Source organism: Littorina saxatilis, linkage group LG10 (genome assembly GCF_037325665.1).
Source record: "Littorina saxatilis isolate snail1 linkage group LG10, US_GU_Lsax_2.0, whole genome shotgun sequence".
Taxonomy (NCBI): domain Eukaryota; kingdom Metazoa; phylum Mollusca; class Gastropoda; order Littorinimorpha; family Littorinidae; genus Littorina; species Littorina saxatilis.
Genome location: NC_090254.1, coordinates 25,812,413 through 25,837,506, shown reverse-complemented (window position 1 = coordinate 25,837,506; position 25,094 = coordinate 25,812,413). Strand labels below are relative to the sequence as shown.

Below are 25,094 nucleotides of genomic sequence, written 5' to 3'. Positions count from 1 at the left end.
AAACAGCGATCATCAAAGTGACAGTTGGCGTCCATTTCAGCACTGCGAAGCGCTCTTGCGTGACATCTTCGCGACTTTGTTTATCTGTGTATGGATGTGTGTGTGTGTGTGTGTGTGTGTGCGTGCGTGTATTTGTGTGCATGTGTCTGTAAATATGTGTTAAGGGAGGGGGGAAGAATGCGTTTGGCTTCATAGTACTTGCATACGAATCACTATCGCTAATCGATCGATGTTCACACAAAAAAGAAAAAAAAGCGCAGGATTTTTTTTCTAGTCATAGTCTGAGTCTGTTCGTGTAGACCCGACACTTGGCCACAAATAGCACCTGGTTTTCAAAGAAATCATAACGTCGATTTCGTGCGAATGAGCTTTTGCCAAACAACCCTTTTTAACACTAAGTGATCTATGCTCATTTGCTGGAGTATTAAATGCTTTGGCGAATAATTTTAATGTAATGATCTTGTTGAAAAATGAATTGCCTCCACAAGTGTCTTTACCTTGTTAAAAAAAAAAAGAGCATCTTTACGATTTTTGTAGCGTGTCACGTGAAGTGACACGTTTTGCCTGCATTCACGACTCGCTTGACCCCTTCCCTGTATAACCCAATTTATGAAAAGTAAAAAAACAAAAACGACTAAATACTATGCTGATGCACTAATCCAAAATTTTAATAATAAATTTTCATTTAATTAATATACTTACCCAACTCACATATAGCAATTAACTCTAGTTCAGTGCTGGTAACGCTGTACGCGTTCCCCTTGGTAACAAGGGAGACCACCCTAAAAAAGAGTGATCCATCCCATAATATCAGACCGATGTCCGGTCCAACATCCGTATGCGTGCGCATACGCCGCCATTTGTATCATTCGAACGAAGCCCAACTCACTACTTTTTTAGAACCCAATACCACCACAGCGGGGAGGCGGGAGGGTTTAAACGATGTGAGTTGGGTAAGTATATTAATTAAATGAAAATTTATTATTAAAATTTTGGATTAAATTACATATTATTACCCAACTCACATATAGCAGATTGCTACTATAGGTGGTGGGTACTTACCAAAAACTAGGCACGCAGGACTTGTCCCGCCGCTACCATGGCAGGCAGCGCGGAGCTTCCATCCTGCCTTACAGAAGAGACGTCTCTGAGGTAATAATTGACGAAGATGTCCTCAGAGCGCCAGTACGCAGCTTCCAGTACCTCGGCTAGCTTGCCGGACCGAAGAACTGCCACTGAGGATGCCCAGGCTCTCGCCTCATGGGTTCTAGCCGCGGTGAGAGGCAACACTGCCCTAACGTCACCCGACTGCAATTGCCACCAGGCATATGCTCGTTTGATCAGAGTGGAGATCCATTTGGTCAGAGTCACCTTCGCTATATCCTTACACCTAGCCGTGTTTAAAGATATGAAAAGAAGTTTTTGACTTTCTGACCTAACAGGCCGAGTTCGAGACAGGTAACATCAGAGAGCTCTCACGGGACAATTTGCAATATCAGGATCTCCAGGAGCCAAAATCTTGCTCAAGGGTGGAATGCGCAAGATTGGAGAAAGCTGGCCAGGTTTCTGGTTTTTCGCGAGAAAGCCGGGAACAAATTTGAGAGAAATGGAACCATCCTTCTCGAACGCAAAATCCTTGTCTAAACCCGACAAAGAGTGCACCTCACTACCTCTCCTCGAAGTAGAGAGAAGCGTTAAAAACACAGTCTTACGCGTCAATTCAGCCAAACTGGCTGACAAAAGAGGCTCGAACTCATCCGAGGCTAAAAAACGTAAGACCAAAAACAAATCCCACGCAGGGAGAAGCGATTTTGAACGAGCTGCTAAAAGGGCAGCCCCCTTAATAACACTAGCGATAACCCCTCCGAGCGAAATTTTGTGGCCTAATTGCGCGAGGGTCGAAGAGATCGCAGACCTCCGGACCCTAATAGAAGAGGGAGAAGCCCCCTGATCAGCCAACCAAGACAGATGGTTGGCTACATGAATAGACCTAGGTGAAAGAGGTTTAACCCCGTTAAGCGCGCACCACCTAGACCAAGAAGCCCAGTGCGATGAGTAAACCGAAGAAGTCGATTTTCTATGTGCATGTCCAACGAATCTCAGAGTAGAGGAAGAGGCCCCTGCCCTACGCAAAGCGCTTCGGACAGAATCCACGCGTGAAGGGCCAGGATCTGTGGGTTCTCGTGCTGAACGCCAGACCGAGGCTGCACGAGATCTCCTCTTTTCAGGGCGAGAGGGATCGGGGGCCGAACTGCTAGACGCAGTAGGTCGGGAAACCAGTGCTGGCTTGGCCACAGAGGAGCGACCAGAACCAGCGCTGGTTTCTCCAAGTCCACTTTCCTGAGGACTTTGCCTAAGAGGCAGAACGGAGGGAAGGCATACGCCGGAAGATCTGACCAATCCACTTCCAGAGCATTCACCTTCCAGGCCAGAGGATCCGGGAAGGGGGACACAAAGAGAGGAAGTCTCGCCGAAAACCTCGTCGCAAAGAGATCTATCTTGGGCTTGTCGATCTGCGACCAAAGCCGCTGCAAAGACTGGTGTGTGAGAGTCCACTCTGAATGAACAATCCTGTCCCCTCTGCTCAAAGTGTCTGCAAGGACGTTTAGACTGCCCTTCAAGTACACCGCTGACAACAGAATGTGCTGGGCGTGACACCACTTGAGAATGCGACATGCAATGTCGGAAAGACTGTGAGACCGAGTCCCCCCCTGCTTGTTCACATACGACGCGACAGACATGTTGTCGGTGTGAAGACGTACATGACTGCCCTCCAGGAAAGGCTTGAACGCTAGAAGCGCCAGGGAAACGGCCTCCAACTCCAGTACATTGATATGTAGGGAGGCCTGAGAGCAATCCCAAACTCCCGAAACCATGTGCTCGTCCAGATGAGCACCCCACCCCGTCAGAGATGCGTCCGTAAACAACTCTCCGGCGGTGGACGAACAATGGGAACTCCCAGGAACAAATCCGGAAGAAGCCACACACCTGTGGTCTGCTGAAACCAAGTTCCCAGTGCGATCGGAACACTCCTGTCCTGGGATGTCTGATCCCACCTTGACTGCAGGGAGGCCTGAAAAGGCCTCTTGTGAACCCTGCCCAACGGAATGAGGGAAGCCATGGATTCCATCTGACCCAGAACCGAAGTCAGAACCCTTGCACTGGCATGATTCTCTCCGTAGAGAGACCGAATCAGACCCTGAAGCTTGTCGATCCGCCTTTGAGACGGACGGACAGACCACCGAAGTGTGTCGAATTCCATGCCCAGGTACGTAAACGTCTGGGATGGATCCAACTCGGATTTTGTCAGGTTGACAGAGAAACCCAGCTGTGCCGCCCGGCTCAGCACCCTCTGCGTATGAGCCTCGCAAAGACCCCTGTTCTGGTGAAGGATTAACCAATCGTCTAGGTAAGCTCTGAGACGGATGCCTTCCTGTCTCACAAGAGCGCAAAGCTGCCTGACCACAATCGTGAAAATCCAAGGAGCTAAAGACAGGCCGAACGGCAGAGCCCTGAACTAGTAAGCTTTGCCGCCCCAAGGGAAGCGAAGCCACTTCCTGTCCGAGACATGTATGAGGACGTGAAAGTAAGCGTCTGTTAGATCGATCGACGTTGCCCAATCTCCCGGCCGTAAGGCCTCCCGAACCGAAGATGGAGTTTCCATGGTAAACTTGATTACTCTCAGAAACTTGTTCAAAGGAGAAAGATCTAACACAGGCCTCCACGCCCCCGAGGCTTTCGGCACTACGAAAAGTCTGCCGTAAAACCCCGGGGACCGCGCGTCCAAGATCTCCTCTATAGCTCCTTTGAGCAGCAGAGCCGAGACCTCCTCCTGGACCGCGTTCCGTGCCACCAAATCCTTTGGCGCCCTGCAGGGCGGGATTATCCTGACCAGGGGAGCCTTCTGCCCTGACCAGAGAAGCCGGAACCCCGAACGCACTATCCCAGTGACCCACTTGCTGGCCACCAGTTGCAGCCAGGAAGAAAGGGCCCTGGACGGGCCGCCCGCTACAACCAGCGCGGGAGCCACCGGGATGTGCTGTTCGGGGAAGTTTCATTGGGGGTGAGGCTTACGCCCCGACCCCCTGGAACCCCCAAAAGACTGACCCCTCTTAGGGTATGGAGCTCCACGCCCCCTACCCCTGGAGGAGAATGACTGCTTCTGGGCCTTCCCACCACCAGACGAGGACGTCTGAGGCTTAGCTGAAGAAAACGCCTGCGTCTGAGGCTTGCCCTGAGGCTTCTGGAAGCCCTGTGAAGCCAAACGCGCGATCGCTACATCCCGCGCGTCTTGCGTCTCTTTCTGGAGGGCATCGAAAGACGCTTGCCCTAAGAGAGACCCCTCAGCAAAAGGGGAGACCTTCAGCCTCTCAATGGTCGCGGTATCCCGAAATCTGGACCCCGTCAAAAAGGCTGACCTCCTTGAATGCACTGCGTGAGTATACAGCCTGGCAGACAAAGCAACCTGTTCTCTAGTCACCTTGCCCAGCGTAGCCAGCAGTGTCGAAACATCTGTCGGCGACGCGTCAAAACGAAATTCAAAAGGATCGAGAGATGTGGCAATCGATCTGGACAAGGACCTTTGCAGAGACTCTGACAGGGACGTGAGCTCCAGCAAAGACCTTCCAACTTCCTCCAAAGCTGCGAGAGAACCGTCAGTACATGGGACAACTCTATCCCTATTGTAACCATCTTCTCTCAAAGCAGCAAGTTCCGGCGTCACCGGAAGTGCCCCTGACGGCAGAGCAAAAGTGTCAATCAGCTTCAAAGGATAAGGGTTAAGCTTGAACTTCGGAACACCGGAAGCAGCTCGAGCCCCAGGCTGAGCCAGCCAAGAGACAACGTCTTCCGGGGCCTCGCCGTGCTGAACCAACAACGGCACCGCCGGTTTGCGTTTCCCACACAAAACGTTTGCCATTTCGTAGGCAATAGTTGACGATTCCCGGAAGCGGAAGCGAGGCCGTTGCTCCTGTGCACTCCGGAAATCGTCAAAAGCAGAACGAGGTGGGTGAAGCTGAACCTTGTCCTTCACCACCCCTTCCGGAAAGTATCTGAACGCCGTTTCCGCCGCCAGCGCCACTGCGGCTGACAGCTTCACGGGCAAATTCAGTTATGAATCCTCTACCACTGAGGCATCCCCGTCGTCCGCCCTACCCTCCGACTCGAGATCAAGCTCGGAGCCAGGAGGCAGAACATCAGACAGTTTATCGTCGGCAGAACCGACCACTTCCTGCCCCCTGGGCGGAAGAGGACTAAAACGGTCCCCGATATTCTCGTCAAGAGACCTACGGATACGTTCGTCCTTTCGCTGCTCATAAGAACTCTCACGGCCTCCAACACACGAGAGAGCCCCCTGAGCTCGCACACCGGCAAGCGGTGTAGACATACCTTGTACTGGTGTCACATTCAGGAGAGACACCAAGTTGGTACCCCCATCCTGCGAAGCATGGACATCCGCCCGAGTCACAGTCGCCGAAGGCTTAGCGGAAGTCGAAGCCGGAACTGCAGGAGACTGCCGTAACTGTGCTAAGGAAAGAACATCAGAAACACCCGACGGAAGAGCACGCAATTCCTCCCGAGTGGAAGATAATTCCGACGCTAATGTCGAAACTTGAGCGCTCAGCGTCAACAACAAAGACGCAACTTCAACTGGCGCTAACCCAGGGCAGCCAGCTGAAGTTGAAGCAGAAGAAGCTACGCCCGAAATACTACTCTTGTCAGAACGTAAACAAGTCTGACCGGAAGTTAAACTGGCGTCTGCTAGCACGGGAGATTTAACAGAAGTTGAATCAGAAGAAACAGACGCGGATTTTCCTGCGCCCTTATCTTTCCTCGAGCTAATTTTTGGAGGCGTATCGTCAGGTACCTGCCTCGAACTAGGCTTCCGTTTAGCGCTATCAACAAGCGCAGCCTCCGCCATAGCAAACAACTCACGAAAAATTTCACAGAAAACAATTTCAGAAAAATTTCACAAGTACAAACGAGCGACGAAAACGTCGCTAAAGTTATAACAAAACGGAAAGATCTCACCACACAGCGTAGGTACAGGTGTAAAGTTAGGCGACGACCAAGGGGAGATGCCAAAGCCAAAGACTATGGCGAAAAGCTGAAGACAGCAGGAGCGTACATCAGGAGCGTCCTTCCCAGTTGAACCGCTGAGAGAGAATGATACAAATGGCGGCGTATGCGCACGCATACGGATGTTGGACCGGACATCGGTCTGATATTATGGGATGGATCACTCTTTTTTAGGGTGGTCTCCCTTGTTACCAAGGGGAACGCGTACAGCGTTACCAGCACTGAACTAGAGTTAATTGCTATATGTGAGTTGGGTAATAATACAATTTGAAAAATCACTTGCAACTGTGGGCGTGAAGGAAACTGTTCTTTCGCCGGGTACTGTACATGTGTTTATAATGCAGAATGCTGTCTTACAGGTGAAAGCAGGTATCTTAAAAATGCACACTTTGTGTGTGTGTTTGTTTGCGTGCGTGCTTGTGTGTGCGATGTCAACCTTTCGGGTGTTGAGGAGGAATATTTTTGCTTTCAAGCCCATGCTTCATTTAAGTTCCAATTTCAAAATATATGAAATAAGAGACAGAGAGTGCAAGTTAGTTCCTGCAGTTAAAGGCACACTCCTTCATTGATAACATGTATCACTATCTCAAATATGGCCAGGCTCTTAAATGAGATAAAACCATCTCTCCAGTTTAAGACACAAACCAAAAATGAACAGCCTAGGTGCTCTCTGTCAACAGTGGACATTTTCTGACTAATTAATGTCATTAAAACAAACCAATGGCCTTCAAGAAATTATTTCAAACAAAATCCAAATCAGCACAAGTAGTCAAGGTATTGATTTTGAATGTGTCCAAGTGATGATCTTATCCTATATAACTAGGTTAGAGATTGCTTGGATCTCAATTGTTTTCATTAGGAGTGAGCCTTTACCCACTGGAGCCTGTTGTGCACTTCACCCATAATCAGAGAGATATAGAGAAAAGACAACCTGGTAACACAACAAACAAGTTCAGTAACACTGATTTAATAAGTAAAGCTTGCAAAACCTTTCTCTGACATGTTCATTTACCTGCCAAAAGTACCATGTTGAATAGACGAGTTAGAAGAAAAAAACGCTTTTAGGTTTGTATGTGTTGTGGAAGGGTGACCTTTTCTTGCAAAACCTATGACAAACAAAGGAGGGGCCAATCAATAGTGAGGGGTGTTTGTTTGTTTATTTGTTGCTTAACGTCCAGCCGACTACGCAGAGCCATATCAGGACGAGGAAGGGGGGGATGAAGGGGGCCACTTGTCAAGCGATTCCTGTTTACAAATGCACTAACCCATTACTTGTGTCCCAGCAGGCTTTAGTAAAACTAAATTAATACCTACTGGAAGATTACCAGTTTCCAGTATGTTAAAATAGGCTTAACCTATCTACTGCTGGACTTACATCAGAACACTAACAGATTAAACTATACATGAATCGCGAGACAAGCGGCAAGAGAAGAGATTTTTGGAAAAAATACAGGTGAATGAGCAAGAAGGCAGAAAAAAGAAAAGAATTCATGAAGAAAAAGAGAGCATGACAGGAAAGAGGAACCAAAAATCTACCTAACAGCAAACTAGAAAGCTCCTGCGGTTCCAAAAACAGGAGGGGCCTTTAATTTCATAACCGCAGTGCCCCACTGCGGGAAGTGATCAGTATGTATTCTCAATACAATGTAATTAGTATGTATTCTCAATACAATGTAATCAGCATGTATTCTCAATACAATGTAATCCGCATATATTCTCAATAAAATGCAATCAGTATGTACACAACATGTCAAAGGTACCATGTGCTAACGAAATCCCTGCACAAAAATCTTGAGACCCACAAAGGAAACGATTTTTGGAAATAACTCTTTCGGGTTTGCATGGGTTCTGCAAGAGTGAGTACCCTTGCATTTGCACAGACAAACATTGCCATGTGCTTCCTGTACATGCGTTTCTTCTACTTCTTCTTCAGCGTTCCAGAATTTTCTGGTGACGTGTGAGCTCGTTTGCCCATTTGGGTTCCCCACACTATACTCTGAGAGCACAGTCAGCTTCACTCCGCTTTCGTTGAGTAGGCTTGCTGGGTATTTCCGTGTTTCCATAACCCACCGAACTCCGACATGGATTACAGGATCTTTTCCGTGCGCACTTGGTCTTGTGCTTGTGTGTACACACGAAGGGGGTGAAGACACTAAGCAGGTCTGCACATAAGTTGACCCGGACGATTGGAAAAATCTCCACTCTTAACCCACCAGGCGGCAGCGACCGGGATTCGAACTCACGACCTCCCGATTAGGAGGCCGACGTCTTACCACCACGCCACTGCGCCCGTCACATGCGTTTCACAACCCATACAAACCCGACATAGTTATTTCCGGAATTCGTCTATTGGATCATGTGCTCACATGGTATATAAACACAAGTGCTATCCCCAAACCTCTTCTCTCTGTATCATTGAAAGTTCAGTCACTATTTTGTTCAACTCAATATATAGCCTGTTACTTGATCTAGTACTTTTCGTCTTGTACTATCTTGACTGAACTAAGGACTGGGTGGCCGAGTGGTAACGCACTTTCCTAACCTAGGTGGTGGGTTCAAGTGCTAGTCTTTCGGATGAGACGAAAAACCGAGGTCCCTTCGTGTACACTACATTGGGGTGTGCACGTTAAAGATCCCACGATGGACAAAAGGGTCTTTCCTGGCAAAATTGTATAGGCATAGATAAAAATGTCCACCAAAATACCCGTGTGACTTGGAATAATAGGCCGCGAAAAGTAGGATATGCTCCGAAATGGCAGCGATCTGCTGGCCGATGTGAATGCGTGATGTATTGTGTAAAAAACTTCCATCTCACACGGCATAAATAAATTCCTGCGCCTTGAATATGTGCGCGATATAAATTGCATAAAAAAAAACATTAAAAAAAATAAAAATCCCTACGCTTAGAACTGTACCCACGGAATACGCGCGATATAAGCCTCATATTGATTGATTGATTGATTAAATAAAGGACACTTTCTGTAGTTCTTGTCTATTATCTTGACCTAATTATAACTGTCATGACAGGCCACCTGCAATGTAGGAACGCTTTTAGTCGGTCCAAAGGGTGTCTTCTCATCACTGGCACCACTGTACATGATGTGCACGATTTGGACAAAACACTGCTTCCTAAGCTCACAACACCACACAGTATCACCATCACACAAGATAATTATTTTTTTGAAGTGAGCCCTACAACAGCTAAGCTTAACCACAACAAGAAGAGATGATTGAGGTTTCAACTTCACATGATGGTCGAAATAAAGGAAGCATCTATCTCCCAAAGCTTTGATGACTTTACACTTGCTTATCCTCGCAAACAATTTCACTGCCAAGAGTCTTCTTCTTCTTCGTTTATGGGCTTAGACTCCCACGTACACTCGTGTTTTTGCACGAGTGGAATTTTACGTGTATGACCGTTTTTACCCCGCCATTTAGGCAGCCATACGCCGCTTTCGGAGGACGCATGCTGGATATTTTCGTGTTTCTATAACCCACCAAACTCTGACATGGATTACAGGATCTTTTCCGTGCGCACTTGGTCTTGTGCTTGCGTGTACACACGAAGGGGGATAAGCCACTAGCAGGTCTGCACATAAGTTGACCTGGGAGATCGGAAAAATCTCCACACTTAACCCACCAGGCGGCCGGGCCGGGATTCGAACCCTCGACCTTCCGATCAAGAGGCCGACGTCTTACCACCCCGCCACAGCGCCCGTCACTGCCAAGAGTAAGATAGTATACATACTTAAAACCAAGCAAACAAGAAAGAAAAGTAGCAAGAAAATTTAGCGTCATAACAGCAATTTGCCAATTACAACTTACGTGCCAATTACATTGTACAGTGCAACCCCCCTTTAAAGACCCCCCAATTTAAGACTTCCTCCTTTTTAAGACCTTGTTTTCGCAGACTTTCTGTTTAAAACCTCTGTAAAATTACCCCCATTTTGGGCGGGGATGTAGCTCAGTCGGTAGCGCGCTGGATTCGTATCCAGTTGGCCGCTGTCAGCGTGAGTTCGTCCCCACGTTCGGCGAGAGATTAATTTCTCAGAGTCAACTTTGTGCGCAGACTCTCCTCGGTGTCCGAACACCCCCGTGTGTACACGCAAGCACAAGACCAAGTGCGCATGAAAAAGATCCTGTAATCTATGTCAGAGTTCGGTGGGTTATAGAAACATGAAAATACCCAGCATGCTTCATCCGAAAGCGGCGTATGGCTGCCTAAATGGCGGGGTAAAAACGGTCATACACGTAAAAGCCGTGGGAGTTTCAGCCCATGAACGAACAAACAAACAAACCCCCATTTTAAGACTCACTCCTTTTTAAGACCCGATTTTCTCAGATTTGTGGAGGTCTTAAAAGGGTACTCATATTTTTAGTAACCACAGGAATGGGACTTGAGGAAAAACGAAAAAAGCTTCCATGGTTGTGGCCTCCGCAAAAAAGCAGCAATACTACCAACATTGAATGAAATCTTATGAATTCTTTGGGTGTAACCCACCTCAACCTCCTGGGGTTAGGCGATTGTTCAGACAAGTATGTGCAATAAGTAAGTAAGAGTATGTGCAATCTATAGCGTATTTACGTGAATCAGTGTTCAAATCCCACTCTTGTAACCAGTGGTAGCAGCAGTTTGTCCAGACAAGTCTTGAAGTAGCACAGCACAGCTGCACCCAAGATGAGATGAACGATGAAGAAAATGTAATAACAATAATGCTGACAGGACGGAGAAGATGTGGTTGGTAAGAGCAACCCCATTTCGATGATCAGGTCACTGCAAATGAATAAATTGTGTAAAATATGGTAATCTGAAAGAGTCATTTAGTCTCAGAATGTAGAACTATAATTGCTCTACTGTATTGAAGTATAATTTCCTTTTCTCAAAAATAGAAGTCACGATCCAAAACACTTACCACAATACAAGTTAAAAACACAACAACAACAAGACTCCAAATTTACATAAAACATTTTTAAAGGTGTCTATATATATATATACACTAGTGTCTGTCTGTCTGTCTGTCTGTCTGTTCGCGATGCACGGCCAAAGTTCTCGGTGGATCTTTTTCAAATTTGGACACCGTATTCAGCTACACCCCGGACACAACCTCATCGATGAGATATTTCAACACGTGCTCTCAGCGCGCAGCGCTGTGTGCGCTAAACCGATTTTTGTTTTTTTGTTTTTTTTGTTGTCGGGATCCACTACCAGTAACTCTTCCTTATCTTCTCCAGTGTTTTCAGCCGCGATTGACTCCCTTCCTCCGTGTGGCGTCAATCCATATTCCCGTTACTACGTTACTATTTTTAGAAGGTCACTGCATGTTACTATTTTTAGAAGGTCTCCAGTGTTTTGCGCGTTTATCTCCTTTCCTTCGTGCACCCGGCACAGGCACAGCCTGGTATTCGGCTCTACTTCTTCCCGGCGAAGCGGGTAATCATCTAGTTCTAAATAAGCTCATACCCAGTCTTTTATATAAAAGACAATTAGTAAAAGGGAAAACATTTTTTTTTTTTTTTCATTTTCATTATTGTCCCATCGCTGGGAAATTCGGGTCGCTTCCTCCCAGTGGAAAGCTAGCAGCAACGGAGTCGCGCTACCCAGGTGTCTGCGTGTTTAGGTGTATTCAGCCACCTGCACTTATGGCAGAATGACCAAGGTCTTTTACGTGCCATTGTGATGACACGGGGGTGGGACATGGCTTCCGTCTCTGGGTCTGCACATAAAGTTGACCTGTGTCCGTCCCGGCCCGAATTCGAACCTGCGACCTTCTGATCACAAGTCCAGTGCTCTACCAACTGAGCTACCGGGCCCCCTGTCTTCCAATTTTTTGTATATCGCCAATGACCAAACTGAATACTCCCATACTTTCATAGAGTAACCCTAAGGCCCCCCCCCCCCCCCCCCCCCCAAAAAAAAAATAGTCTGTTTACGGTATCCCGACCGACCCTATTTTTTTGCGCGACCCATGACTTTTTTGGGGCATTTGGGGAAGAAGAAAAAAAAATTAAAAAAAAAAAAAATTGGCAAAATAACTGAAAAATATGTTTTTTTGGAGGAAAAAAAAAAAAAAAAAAAATCCCGACCTACCGACCCTACTTTTTTTTGCCTATGTTACCGTAAACATTTTTGTTGTTGGGGGGGGGGGGGGGCTAATGACCACTGGAAAAACTGGAAAAAGGTCAGAAACTTCAGGCCTTGCTCCAATAGAAACTGGACACTCAGTCACAACAGTAAATCAAATGAATTACAAGAATGGGGTGATGACTTTACAACTGCATTACCCATGAATGCAAATGACATACAGTCAGCTAATAGGTGACATACATAGAGTGCCGCCCCTCCCCCCCGCCCCCCCCCCCTCAAATTTAGAGACAATTCTTATCTACATTTTCTGTTCAGAACCTCCATAAATCTACCGCCATTTTAAGACTTCCTCTGATTTTCCCAGAATTTTAGAGGTCGTAAAAAGGGACTTTCAAGGCATCAAATCGACAAACAAAGAAGAAACAAAAATAAAACAAAACCACACAAACAAACAAAAAACAATGACAAAACAACCAATCAACGACAATTTTTTTTTTAAAGGGAAAGGAGGGGTACTTACCCATCATCAGACAGAAGGAGCACCAATGCCAGGGTAGAAAAAGAGGTAGGGCTGACGCAGGGAACTCTTGTACTCAGACATCTGTGACATACGGTCCATCTCACTCTGGGGCGTTCTGGACACTTTGCGAGATACATCAGAGTTGACCTGTGCCAAAAAATAAACCATCAGGTAATAAAACCAGATAATGCACAGCGTCACATAATGTTGAAAAATAAGTGACCGCCTGTAAAAGAAAAGAAGATTGAAATGACTTTTCTGTTTTGGTCTGCTCCTCTTGTGCTATACGAGGGCTGTTCCATTATTATTTAGAATCCAGACTCCTGGCAATATGACGTTCAATACAAAATCATGCCGTCAAATAGTGGACTATCGTGAGGCTTGACACAAAAAATGAAGTTCCAGAGTTATTTCGTTTCCACATAATCGACTCGGGAAGTTACTGACTGAGCAATGTATGAGATTGCGCCATAAAGCTCAAAACTCGTGATTTCCAAGCATACAATAACTACAAACATGAAAATTTATATTAATTTTCTTATTTATTTATACTTACCAACACAATGTTATTTTGCATATAGCCCCTTAACTACCGAAAGAAAACGAAAGTGAAACTAGAGTTATACCCCAGAGTGACCGCCCTTTGCAGGTGGCGCCAGCAGTGCTTGGCGCCAAGCACGCCAGCTGGAATGCGGCACAGGCAACGCGGGCGCGCCACTCATCACTTCACCTATAAAACCGAATAGGCATGTGAAGAGGGGAGGAGGGAGGGAGCAATAAGAATAACATTGTGTTGGTAAGTATAAATAAATAAGAAAATTAATATAAATTTTCATGATTAATTTAGATTTACCAAGCACAATGTTATTTTGCATAGAATACCACCGAGGAGGTTGGGATCCCATGTCCTATTACTTCCCAAGAAGGTTGTCAGAGCAGGGAAAAGGCAGAGGTGCACGCGCATCGAACGCCTAAGGACCTTGGCCCTGTCTGAATGAACCAAGGAGGTGAGAATAACAACATATCTACTGTAAGAAGCACTCACCTAAAGAGAGACAAGGGATTGGGCGAGAACGGCTTTCTTGATGCCGTAGGTCTCGTCTCCCCGTCTAGCCGAGAACGTGCGGAGGTAGAAGTCTGTGAAGGTAGACACAGACCTCCAGTAGGCTGCGTGCATGACTTGGGTCAGCGGCACCCCCCGAACAAAACTGAGTGAGGAACTGATGGCCCGGATCTCATGTGCACGAACCGGAGTCGTTCGTGTCAGGTTAGCGTTTTTGTAAATTTGTTTGATCAAAAAAACTAACCAGCGAGCAATCGTCTGCTTGGAGATATCTCGTTCTATGTTGGGCAGAAGGGAGATAAACAAGGCTCGTTTAGAGGCCCTATGAGAAGCAGTACGGTTAAGATAGGTCTTTATGGCCCGAACAGGGCATAAAAACCTATCCGGGTCGTCAGGGTCAAGATCCCGAGTGAGAGAGGGGATGACGAGGGGGGCTGAGAACACGTCAGCCAGTTGGTTTTTTGCCCTGAATTCCGGCAAAAAGGAAAGAGTCAGAGACGAAAGGTCGGGGGCAAACTCGACATCGTGTGGGAGACCACTGATGGCGTGGATGCCACTGACTCTGCGAGCAGTTGCGAGCGAAACAAGAAAAACGGTCTTGAGAGTGAGGTCCCGGAGGGAGGCAGAGCTCAGAGGTTCGAACGGCGGAGACCTCAAGGCGCTAAGCACGAGAAAAACGTCCCATTTGGGAAAGGAGACTGTTTTGCGCACAGAACGGTTCTTAATGCCATCGATCAGATTGGTGATGAGAGAAGAGTGAATGAGATGGAGAGGCTTAACCCCTGTGGCAGCCGCGATAGTACTGGTGACCGACGATTTGTACCCTAAGAGGGTACAAGCTTTGAAACCTTTCTGTAAGTGAAGAGAGGAAAGGAAATTAGCCAACTGAGCAGGAGAAGGCTGTAATGGGTCGAATTTCAGTCCGGCAGCGAATGAAACCCAAGTGGACCAGCGCAGGGAGTAAAGGTTGTTAGTAGAGGGACGCCGCGCGTCAAGAGACAGGGAAACAGCGTGAGACGAAAGTCCTAATGTTCGCAGCTTTGACCGCACAAAAGCCAGGCGGTCAGGCGGAGAGAGTCGGGCGCGGGGTGTGGTATGCCCGATCGAGGCTGCAGGAGACTGAACGTGTCGAGGTTGAGGTCGAACGGGGGGACGTGGGAGAGCGCGGCCAGTTCGGGGAACCAAGTTGCCTTGGGCCAAAAGGGCGCGACCAAAAGCAGTGTGGGCCTCTCCTGAGCGTACTTGGCTAGGACGCGGGTTACCAGAGCAGTCGGGGGATAGGCGTAAGCTTGGAGTCCCGACCATGGCAGAGCAAACGCGTCCTTTCCGAAGGCCATGGGGTCGTGAAACGGGCTCACGTACAGAGGGAGTCGCTTGCTGTACCGGGTGGCAAAGAGATCCACTAACGGAGTGAACCAGTGAGACCACAGAGGAAGAAGAGCCTTGTGGGAGATGGTCCACTCGGTCGGCAAAATCTGATCTCGGCGACTGAGGAGATCCGCGAGGGAGTTCAGTTTCCCCGGGATGAACTGCACTGAGAGGAGGATGTTCTGCTGGAAACACCAAAGCAAGATCTGCTCGGCCTTCAACGAGAGGGACGTTGAGTGTGTGCCCCCCTGGTTTTTCAGGTAAGCTAGGCAGACTGTGTTGTCCCCGTGGAGAAGAACAGACTTTCCCCGAAGGGTAGGAGCAAAGTGCAGGAGAGAGAGGCGAACTGCCTCCATCTCGAGAAGATTGATGTGGAGTAGAGACTCCTGATGGCTCCAGAGGCCGGAGGTCTCGAGAAGATCGAGGTGAGCGCCCCAGCCGGACTTGGAGGCGTCTGTGAAAAGGAACACCTGAGGGGCCGGGGGCTGGATGGGTACCGGAGTCCTCAGCCACACCGGGTCTAACCACTGAGAGACAGCGGTCAGAAACCACGGACCCAGAGTGATCACCTGCGAGTAGACAGGTGGTTTCGAGGACCGGAGAGCGACCTCTCGTTGGAGGGCACGCTTGTGCACCCTCCCCAGGGGAAGGAGGGGGGAAAGAGACTCCATCGTACCCAAGAGTTGGCAAAGGTGACGAAGGGTAACGGTGCGGCGAGCACTGAGTCGCGCAATCCCTGACGCCAAGGCGTCGAGACGGGCTGAGGTGGGGGCCACCGTGTAAGCCACCGTGTCGAAAGCCATGCCCAAATAGACAAAGGATTGGGACGGGTGGAGGTCGGACTTGGAGTGGTTGATCAGGAAGCCCAACTCTGAAGTCCGGTCCATGACCAGGCGCGAGTGAGTCCGACAGAGGGACTGGGATGCGGCCAGGGTCAGCCAATCGTCGAGGTAGAGCTTCAGACGAACTCCCCCCGCCCGAACCAAGGCGGCCAGTTCTCTGGTGACCTTGGTGAAAATGAGGGGGGCCAGAGATAGACCGAAGGGGAGGGCCCGAAACTGGTAGGCCACCCCTGACCAGACGAACCGGAGGAGGTGTTGAACGTTCTCGTGGACCAGGATGTGGAAATAAGCGTCCGATAGGTCGAGAGACGTGGCCCAGTCCCCCGGCCGGATGGCAAGTCTGATGGAGGAGGGGGTTTCCATCTTGAAAGGAGACTTTTGAATGTGCTCGTTCAGAGCAGAGAGGTCGAGAATCGGCCGGAACTCGCCGTTCTTTTTGGGGACCGTGAAGAGACGGGCGTAAAATCCCGGGCCGGGATTGGGCACCGGGAAGATGGCGCCTTTTGTCAATAGGTCCCGGACCTCTGCGTCCAGAGCAAGAGCCCGAGAGGGGTCGCTTGGTTCTGGGAAAGCAATGGGAACGACCGTGAGCGGAGGGGGGGAAACCAGAGGGAAAGAGTACCCCGTCCGCACAACTCTCAACACATACTGATTTCGAACGTGTTTTTCCCAAGCCGGGAGAGCACGCCGAAGAGAGCCCACGGAGGACGGGAGAGGGGCGGAGTGTTGGGAGGTCGGGCGGGGCGAGTCAAAAGGGACCAGAAGGAGGTTGCCGCTTCTGGGGGCCCTTCTGCCCTGGTTTCCTAGCCTTCTGCCGCTTCTGCCCGACGGGCTGAGGACGGCGAAAATTTTGGGATTCAGGCTGGCGGCGGTCGAACCCTTGGGTGGGCCGAGCCGGTTGAAAAGAAGAGGTTTGGGTGGCAGGAGGGCGGGACTCTTTGGATGGGTTGCCCTTATGCCGTTTGGGAGGGGGTGCCGAGCACGCCCGCGACCCTACCAGGAAATCCGCCTGACGACGCTTGTGTGACTGTTCAACCATGGCCTTGACAGTGCCGGGATTGAAAAGTGCAGAAGGCGTGGTTAGGGTGTTCCGCAGAGTCCGCCTTTCCTCAGGTGAGAGGTAGGAAGATTTAAGATGTGCGTCGCGGAACAGAGCGACCAGCTGAGCTCTCAGACGGAGGAGAAGTTCCGTCTGAGAGGTCATAGCTGCCCTAAGGGCAGAGAAAGCGTGTCCGGCCTGGTTACCGTCCACTTGGGCTAGGGGCGTGAAACCGGACCGGAGGTTGGAACCAGAGGTCACCGTACCCGTCGAGTTGATGGCAGCGTCTGACCAATGCCATGCATTGGAGAGACATTGAAGGGAGTCGCTGACGACTCCCTCCAAATGCGAAAAAGCCAACGGGGGCAAAGCGAAGGAGGACACTGCAGGGGCAGAGCCCCGAAAGGGTTCGTTATCGGCACCCACCGCCTTACTGGTGTGTTGGAAGGGGAGGGTGCTGGAGTCGAACGCGAACTGTCCCCCACTTTTACAAGTCATCCTAGAGAAAGAAAAAGGGTCCCTAGGATTGGGGAAAGAAGGAGCAGTGTCCTGGGCCTCTGGGGGGACAATGCTGCCAGACTTGTCCGAATCATTAGACCGGAAGGACTGGAGCACCAGGTCCCACGCCAACCGCAGGTTAGGGTGACAGGTCAGGCGTAAGCGCGAGCGCCGGTCACTCAAGGGACCCCCCTGCATAGAGTCGAAGGCCGCCCGAGCGGTAGCCTTAGAGGACTGGCCCTCAGAAAACGCCCCGTCCCCCAACATGTCCGCCAACAGGTTGAGGAAGGTGGTCGTTACCGTGGACCTGTCGGCAGACGGGTCCTCGGGGGAAATCTCCTCTGACTCAAAAAGAGTCAGCGGAGAAGGAGGGCCCCCAGGATGTGGAGCCTGGGGGACCGAGGGGGTCTCGGAGGGGGTGGTTGACGGTATAGAACCGGACCCTCTACCCCGGACCGCAGAGGAGAGAGAGTCAAGCTGCCCCTGAAAGGAGCTCTTCAGAGAAAAGAGTTCTTCTTTGAATGAGGACATCATTGAAAGAAGACGACTGTCCGAAGATGTCTCAGCAACCCTAGAGGGTAACTGAAGTTCCGGATACAAATCGTCCTCCGACGAGATGTCCTCAAACTCCTGAAAAGCTGAGGGCGAGCCTAAATCAAAGTCCTGAGGGTGGTCGAAACCAGAGCCCACCAGAACTGAAGAAGACACCGCCTGTGGGATATGTCCCCCATGAGTAGAGGCCATATCAGGGCAGTCCCGGGCCGCGGCCCCGTTAGGAGGCGCGGAACGGGAGACGTCCCAAATCGCGGCCCCGTTCAGGGGCGCGGCCCGGGCCCCGGCCCCGTCGGCGCACGGGACCCGGGCCGGGGCCCACACCAGGCCCGGAGCCCGGGCCCCGGCCCCGTCGGCGCACGGGGCCCGGGCCCCGACCAGGCCCGGAGCGTGGGCCCCGGCCCTGTCGGGGCACGGCGGGCCCCGGCCCCGCTGGGGCACGGGGCCCGGGCCCCAACCAGGCCAGCGGCCCCGGCCCGGGCCCCGACCAGGCCAGAGGCCCCGGCCCCGGCCCCAGCCCCGTAGACGCACAGGGCCCGGGCCGCGGTCCCGTCCAGGCCAGCCGACCGGGCCGCGTCCAGGCTCGTGGCCCGGGCCGGGGCCGCGTCCAGGCTCATGGCCCCGATCACGGCCCCGTCCGGGCCAGTGACCCCGGGAGGGGCCCGGTCAACCGCCGTGACCAGGCCATCCAAATCCGAGGACATGCAAGGGGTTGCGAATGCCTGGACGGATGAAAAACCAAGGAAACCAGCGTCTCGGAGAACTTGGCAAGCCGCAGAGAGTGCCGCGGTGGACGATGCGGGGGGGTGGGAGGCAGTGGCGGGGAGAGATGAGACCGCCGCCAAAGCCTCCGTAACTTGACCCCGCAATTGGTCCGAACCCTGACCCTGAAGGCCGGGAGGAGGAGGGTAGTCAGGTAAAATCGAACCACCCACCTGCCCCCCGGGACCGACTAGTAACTCAGAGGATGTCTCACTCCGTAAAGGGGAGTGAGAGGGGGAGGGTTGAACCTCGGAGTCCCCTCCCAGAGAGGAAGGGGGATCCGGGGTCGAGCGGCCAGAAATCGGCGCGCTCAACAACCTTTGTTGAAGAAGTTCTAACTTTCTCTGCTTAGAACGTCTCTTACGAAGAGCGTTAGGAGTGGGGTCCGGGCTGGGGGCCCAACGTCCCGTGCTATCCCGGTTCTGTTCCGAACCAGACATGAGTTTATTCTGAATAGAACGAAGAAGAAAGTAAAGCTAGCAAGCAAACGATAGCTGAATCAAAGATAGTAAAAAATTTTGTCACTTCCCTGAACGAAGAGGACGACCGGTCGCTTGAGAAGATCACAAAACCAACAGTATTCCACCAGAAAACGGGGGAAAAAGCACCGTGACACAAAGAACATGAAGAGGCTTAATCTTCTTTATATATTTTCTTCCAAGAAGCGTAAGCCAAGAATCACTGACGAAAAACAGACGGTAAAAGATCCAGGAAACTAGACCATGAAGCACAGACGATGTGTACACGTCGGCGAAAAGAGGTGAAGTGATGAGTGGCGCGCCCGCGTTGCCTGTGCCGCATTCCAGCTGGCGTGCTTGGCGCCAAGCACTGCTGGCGCCACCTGCAAAGGGCGGTCACTCTGGGGTATAACTCTAGTTTCACTTTCGTTTTCTTTCGGTAGTTAAGGGGCTATATGCAAAATAACATTGTGCTTGGTAAATCTAAATTAATATAAAGGTTAAAAGAGGCTGATTTGCATGAAAGCTGGGCGAAATGTTTTGGAATTAACGCTCTTTGTAACGTGTTGTAAAACTGGTACAGCAATGTTAAACCGGGTAGATGAAGCCTCGAAAATGATACCCACCCTTGTCTACTCATTTTATCCGTTATCCTCGAAAACATTAGCGCTGTTGAACAGATAATAAGAAAAGATCCCTTTATTTTAATCAGGGAGATGCAATATGCCCTTGGCATTGAAAGCTCTGCATTCGAAAAGATCTCACACAAATAATTTTAATGGCCCCAAAGCGATAAGCCGGTTGGGTACCACATGAACCCAGTGACGGGAAGAAGAAGGGTAGGGAAGAGTGGCGCCTGGTAATACTTGAAAACATCAGCAATGGCTAGTCCGAATCAATACGGAATATCGTCAGAGGTGACGAAACCTTTGTTTATCAGTTCTACCCTGAAACCAAACAAGTGTCGTGTGTGTGTGTGTTTTGAGGGGACCCAACCCCTGCCAATAACAAATAACAAGAAGCACTGAAAAACAAAGGGTGGCATCTTTTGTCGCTTGATCAGGGCATTTAGACACTGTGACTCCCTAGGACAGGCATACAGTCACGTCTGACTGCTATGTCCACCAATAATTGCCTAAAGTAGTCGAGGCTTGGCAAAAAGACCGTCCAAACACCGGTATGCTGGCAACATGACAACGCACCTGTGCATACTGCCTTTGCGACAAAAGATTTCTTGGCACCAAAGGGAACGTGGCTGTTGTCGCATCCACCCTAGTGCTAGTTCAGCATGTTCTCGGATTTCAAGAAACAGCCACGGAAACACTGTTTTAGACCCCTGAAGACTGTCCGAACCTTCACGAGCACCATACAAGGTAAAGCTGATGTCACATGGTCCCAGGCCTGAATCAGACATGAGACCAGCAAATGTTCCAAAAGTAGGAAAGTAAGCCGGGGTCCAGCGGCCGCATAGGCCCCTGGTGGGGGTCCAGGGGCAACGCCCCAGTAGGGGGTTCAGGGGGGCTTTGCCCCCCTGACGGAAAATGAATGTTAGAATTATAAAGGCCATTTTGGGGCCTCTCCTGATAGGAAAAAATTAGATCATGCCTTTTCGGACGTCCGGACGGACGGACGGACGGACGACTCGGGTGAGTACATAGACTCACTTTTGCTTCGCATGTGAGTCAAAAACCACAAGAATAATATGTTTTAGCATTTTAAACAAAGGTGTAATTTATAACAATCACACACACACAAAACTTACTTGAAAACTTTCAGAACCAACACATTTTGTTCCACCAAGTCCGTATTTCACCACGCAGTGGCCGTTGTCGCACCACGTGCACACGGCCTGACCTGGAATGGATATCTTGGCGATACTGTCGCCAATGAGCTGGCGCCTTTCTTTCTTGTTGATAATGACAGTCACTTCTTCTGACAGCCAGTTGGCTTTCCATTTGTTTTTCACACTTTGGTCGTCGATCGCAAGAACTTCCACAGCCGACAAAACAATACGGAATCCAGACGCCATGATGCTACCTTTTTCACCTTCGGCGTTTGGAGATCGGCAGCCAATCAAAACAACCCGCAAACCGCCATCGGCGAATAATTAGGCCTAGGCGATAATTGTCGGAGATCGACAGCCAATCAAACGTGACCCATGATACTGCTATGGGTTCACGAGAGTGCTGGAATGCGAATGCACTGACTTCAGACGCAGACAGCTTCAGCTGAACGGTTCATACCACCCCCCTTTTTTTTTCTCAACGAATTTGCATCGATCTCAAGAATGGTCTGTGAGCGAAGGAAAATATCGGAATTCCGATAAAATTCGGACCAGTCCCATGTCTGCTGAATGAAGTTGTTTGAGCGGATGGCTAGTAGGTGTCAGTTGGGGAAGGATTGGTCTAGAATATGGCCTAGTTCGATTGTTGGTATGTGTTTCCGGTTCTGAGATTCTAAATAATTATAGAACAGCCTACGTATATATATGTCTTGTAGACCTTTCTACTGGCGCAGAAACACTTCAACTGTGTAATCTTTACTTAATTTATCACTACACTTTCTAACAATAAAGACAAGATTTCATTTATCCAACCAGAGACTGCAGATTTCATAGACGAGAAAAAGGAGGAAATTATCCACTCAAGACGTGTAGCATGCGTACATGCACACACTCTCTTCCTCTTTCTCATTTCAGAAGATTACTTTCCCATACACACACACTCTCTTCCTCTTTCTCATTTCAGAAGATTACTTTCCCATACACACACACTCTCTTCCTCATTTCAGAAGATTACTTTCCCATACACACACACTCTCTTCCTCATTTCAGAAGATTACTTTCCCATACACACACACTCTCTTCCTCTTTCTCATTTCAGAAGATTACTTTCCCATACACACACACTCTCTTCCTCTTTCTCATTTCAGATTACTTTCCCATATACACACACTCTCTCTTTCTCATTTCAGAAGATTACTTTCCCATACACACACACCCTCTTCCTCTTTCTCATTTCAGAAGATTACTTTCCCATACACACACACTCTCTTCCTCTTTCTCATGATTTCATCAGATTACTTTCCCATACACACACACTCTCTTCCTCTTTCTCATGATTTCATCAGATTACTTTCCCATACACACACACTCTCTTCCTCTTTCTCATGATTTCATCAGATTACTTTCCCATACACACACACTCTCTTCCTCTTTCTCATGATTTCATCAGATTACTTTCCCATACACACACACACACACACACACTCTCTCTCTCTCTGTTTCTCTTTCATTTTACCAAAGCACTGCAAACTATCTTCTAAACAAGTCCTAAACCATCTTCTTCTTCTTCTGCGTTCCCGTTGCCACAACCATCTTCTAAACAAGCCCTCATCAACTGCAAAAGACAACATTAAAATACAAACCCTGCTGAGCATTGCACAGATGTCCTCACACTTGGCGTGCTTCATGAACACCCTCACAACAGCTTCAATGTACCAGCTTCCTCGCTCACGATTTCTCCAGGCGTAATACCCTGTCATCAAAAGCAAGCATAAAAAATAATGAATACACAAGCAATTTGTTGCTGACTGATCAACTGCACAAAACTTGTTTTGATTTTCTGACTAACCAAACAGCTTTTCAGAAGGACAAAACTGATTGTTTTTAATATGTGATAGTGTTTATATTCGTTCCTGGTATGGATAGATTAGAAAGATAATAGAATGTTAGATCATGCATTGCCAATCGTATTTAATTATCTAGTCTAAAACTGAAAAAACCCATCAAAATCGTGAAGAATAGATTTGAGACAGTGACAAAAGGTCAGGTGTCATGTCTACTGTCCCGAATGACACACGATTGCTGACATTTCACCATTGCCAAAAAAATAAACAAATAAGAAATAGGTAGAAAATGAATGTGAAAACTGACTTTAATTGGTGATCAGTATTTTCTATACCACTAACAAATAATCTACTTACACATAGCTGTTTGGCAAATGTATGTTGCATGGGACACACTGACATGAAAGTGGAAGATTTGTGTCCCTCTAGAAAAACTACATATCAAGTTACACTTTTTGTGCTCTTCCATTCCAGTTGGCAATCAATTGTTAACGCATGTTATTAGAAAAAATAGAACGAAAACAGATTAGATAGAATGAAAAATGTACTGGTGATGTCATTTGGGACATACTGACATGAAAACGTCACCTTTTGTCATTGTCTCATTTACGACAAAATTCCATGATGACATCGATGTACTGTTTCCCATCATGTAAAGACACTATGCAGTCATATTACAAAATTAGGACGAGCTTACCCTAGTAAGTGAAGTCTAATTGTGGTTAATATCGACCACAATGTAGAGAGGAAAGGAATTCACGCTCTCACGTGATCCAAGACCTCTCGGAATTGTGGGAGATAAAACAAGCACACACGTACCTTGCAGGGTAGGGTAACAGATGAGCATATCAGACATGGAGGGGTGTTGAACCATGTTGTTTGGCATCTGAGGTCCTCCGTCAGTTTCGTCATGCACAATTTTCACACCATGATCCAGCATGCCTGAAGAAAAAAGAGTTAATTCCAACACACATAAATAATGATATAACACACATAATCAAAACAAAAAAATCAAGACATCAACAAGAACCATACAACAGAGGAGATCTTCCAAGAAAGGGAACATGTTATTGATGTATGATAAGTGAGAACAAAGCATCTCAGCATTACTCTTCCAGACTTAATTCTTGCACTATCATATTCAACCAAATAGAGCTCCAAAAGACAGATAATATCCTCTTCTTAGCAAGTTTGCATGTTACAAATGATCATCTTTGAAAGCTGAATTTTTTAATATTATTTTTAACATGGACCCAAAGCTTATCGTACCTTTTGAGTTTCTAATTTCAATACTTCAACTATACCTTATGATTTGGAGACTACATTCCTCCAGTTTCTTTAACACTTTCTACCCCACCTATGTTGACCAAGTTTTTTTTAGCCGAGACCAGCTGTGCTGCAGCAGGTCACTCAGAATTGTAGTAACTCGGTGGTAACTGCGTATCAACACGCTGGAATGCAGGCGTTAGATGGACGTTACAGGAAGCAACTGAAGCTAACAGTCTGAGCGGATATATCCGTACCTTGTCAGATAGAGCCATATCAGTGGGTATGGATAATTATATCCGTACCTGGGAGATAATGAGTTAAGCCACCTCTATCTTAAATTTAAGCCATCTATCTAAACATTAAACAAAAAATCATTGTTTTCACTTAAGCATTACTCACCTCCGCGACAAGCCTGTATGAAGAAAATCTTGGGTTTGTTCAGCAGCGTTGGGCAGTGGCGATTGTCAAACAGCATGAAAATCTCCTCCAGTGGAATCTTTTTGCCGTCTGTTCCAAACATGTAACCCTCTTCCCCGTGGCTCAGAAGGCAAATGATACATGCGTCTGCTGTAGCATGCTCCGGCTTGGCAGCAAATGATCGCAGCTTTTCAGCCATACCCTGTAGAAAAGGAACATTTAAGGATAAGCATACTGGTTTGAAAATACTGGTGTAATTCTTGTAACATCTAGCAGTAAGGAAACTGGGAGATGAAATTTTAACACAAAGCTCTTTTCCAAAAATACTTTTTCTTTTTGTACTCAAAAATATTCAAAATGGAACAAAATGACAAAAACACTAGTCACACAGTGCCGGGAAACTTTCAAAACTGACTTTCCTGTTAAATCACTTTTAACCGAAGGCCCTGTAGAAGTCAGTTGCTGATTTTCAGGTTCATAACCATTTTGTGTTGTTGCAGGCTCACAAAGGGTCTG

The 25,094-nt window shown here is 48.4% G+C and overlaps 1 protein-coding gene and 1 long non-coding RNA gene across 4 annotated transcripts in view; one reads left to right on the top strand and one right to left on the bottom strand.

Annotated features, from left to right (window-relative positions):
• Positions 1-25,094, top strand: part of LOC138978515 (uncharacterized) — a 308,348-nt gene that overhangs the window by 199,709 nt on the left and 83,545 nt on the right. The window lies entirely within an intron of this gene.
• Positions 7,026-25,094, bottom strand: part of LOC138978510 (caspase-8-like) — a 45,554-nt gene continuing 27,485 nt past the window's right edge. For all 3 annotated transcript variants that reach the window (XM_070351248.1, XM_070351247.1, XM_070351249.1), the window contains exons 7-11: positions 24,561-24,780; positions 23,712-23,834; positions 22,692-22,801; positions 12,684-12,830; positions 7,026-10,852 (exon numbers count right to left, since the gene is read on the bottom strand). In XM_070351248.1, coding sequence (XP_070207349.1) covers positions 12,690-12,830; positions 22,692-22,801; positions 23,712-23,834; positions 24,561-24,780 — 594 coding nt within the window. In that variant the 3' untranslated portion in view covers positions 7,026-10,852; positions 12,684-12,689. The remainder of the gene's footprint in view (positions 10,853-12,683; positions 12,831-22,691; positions 22,802-23,711; positions 23,835-24,560; positions 24,781-25,094) is intronic.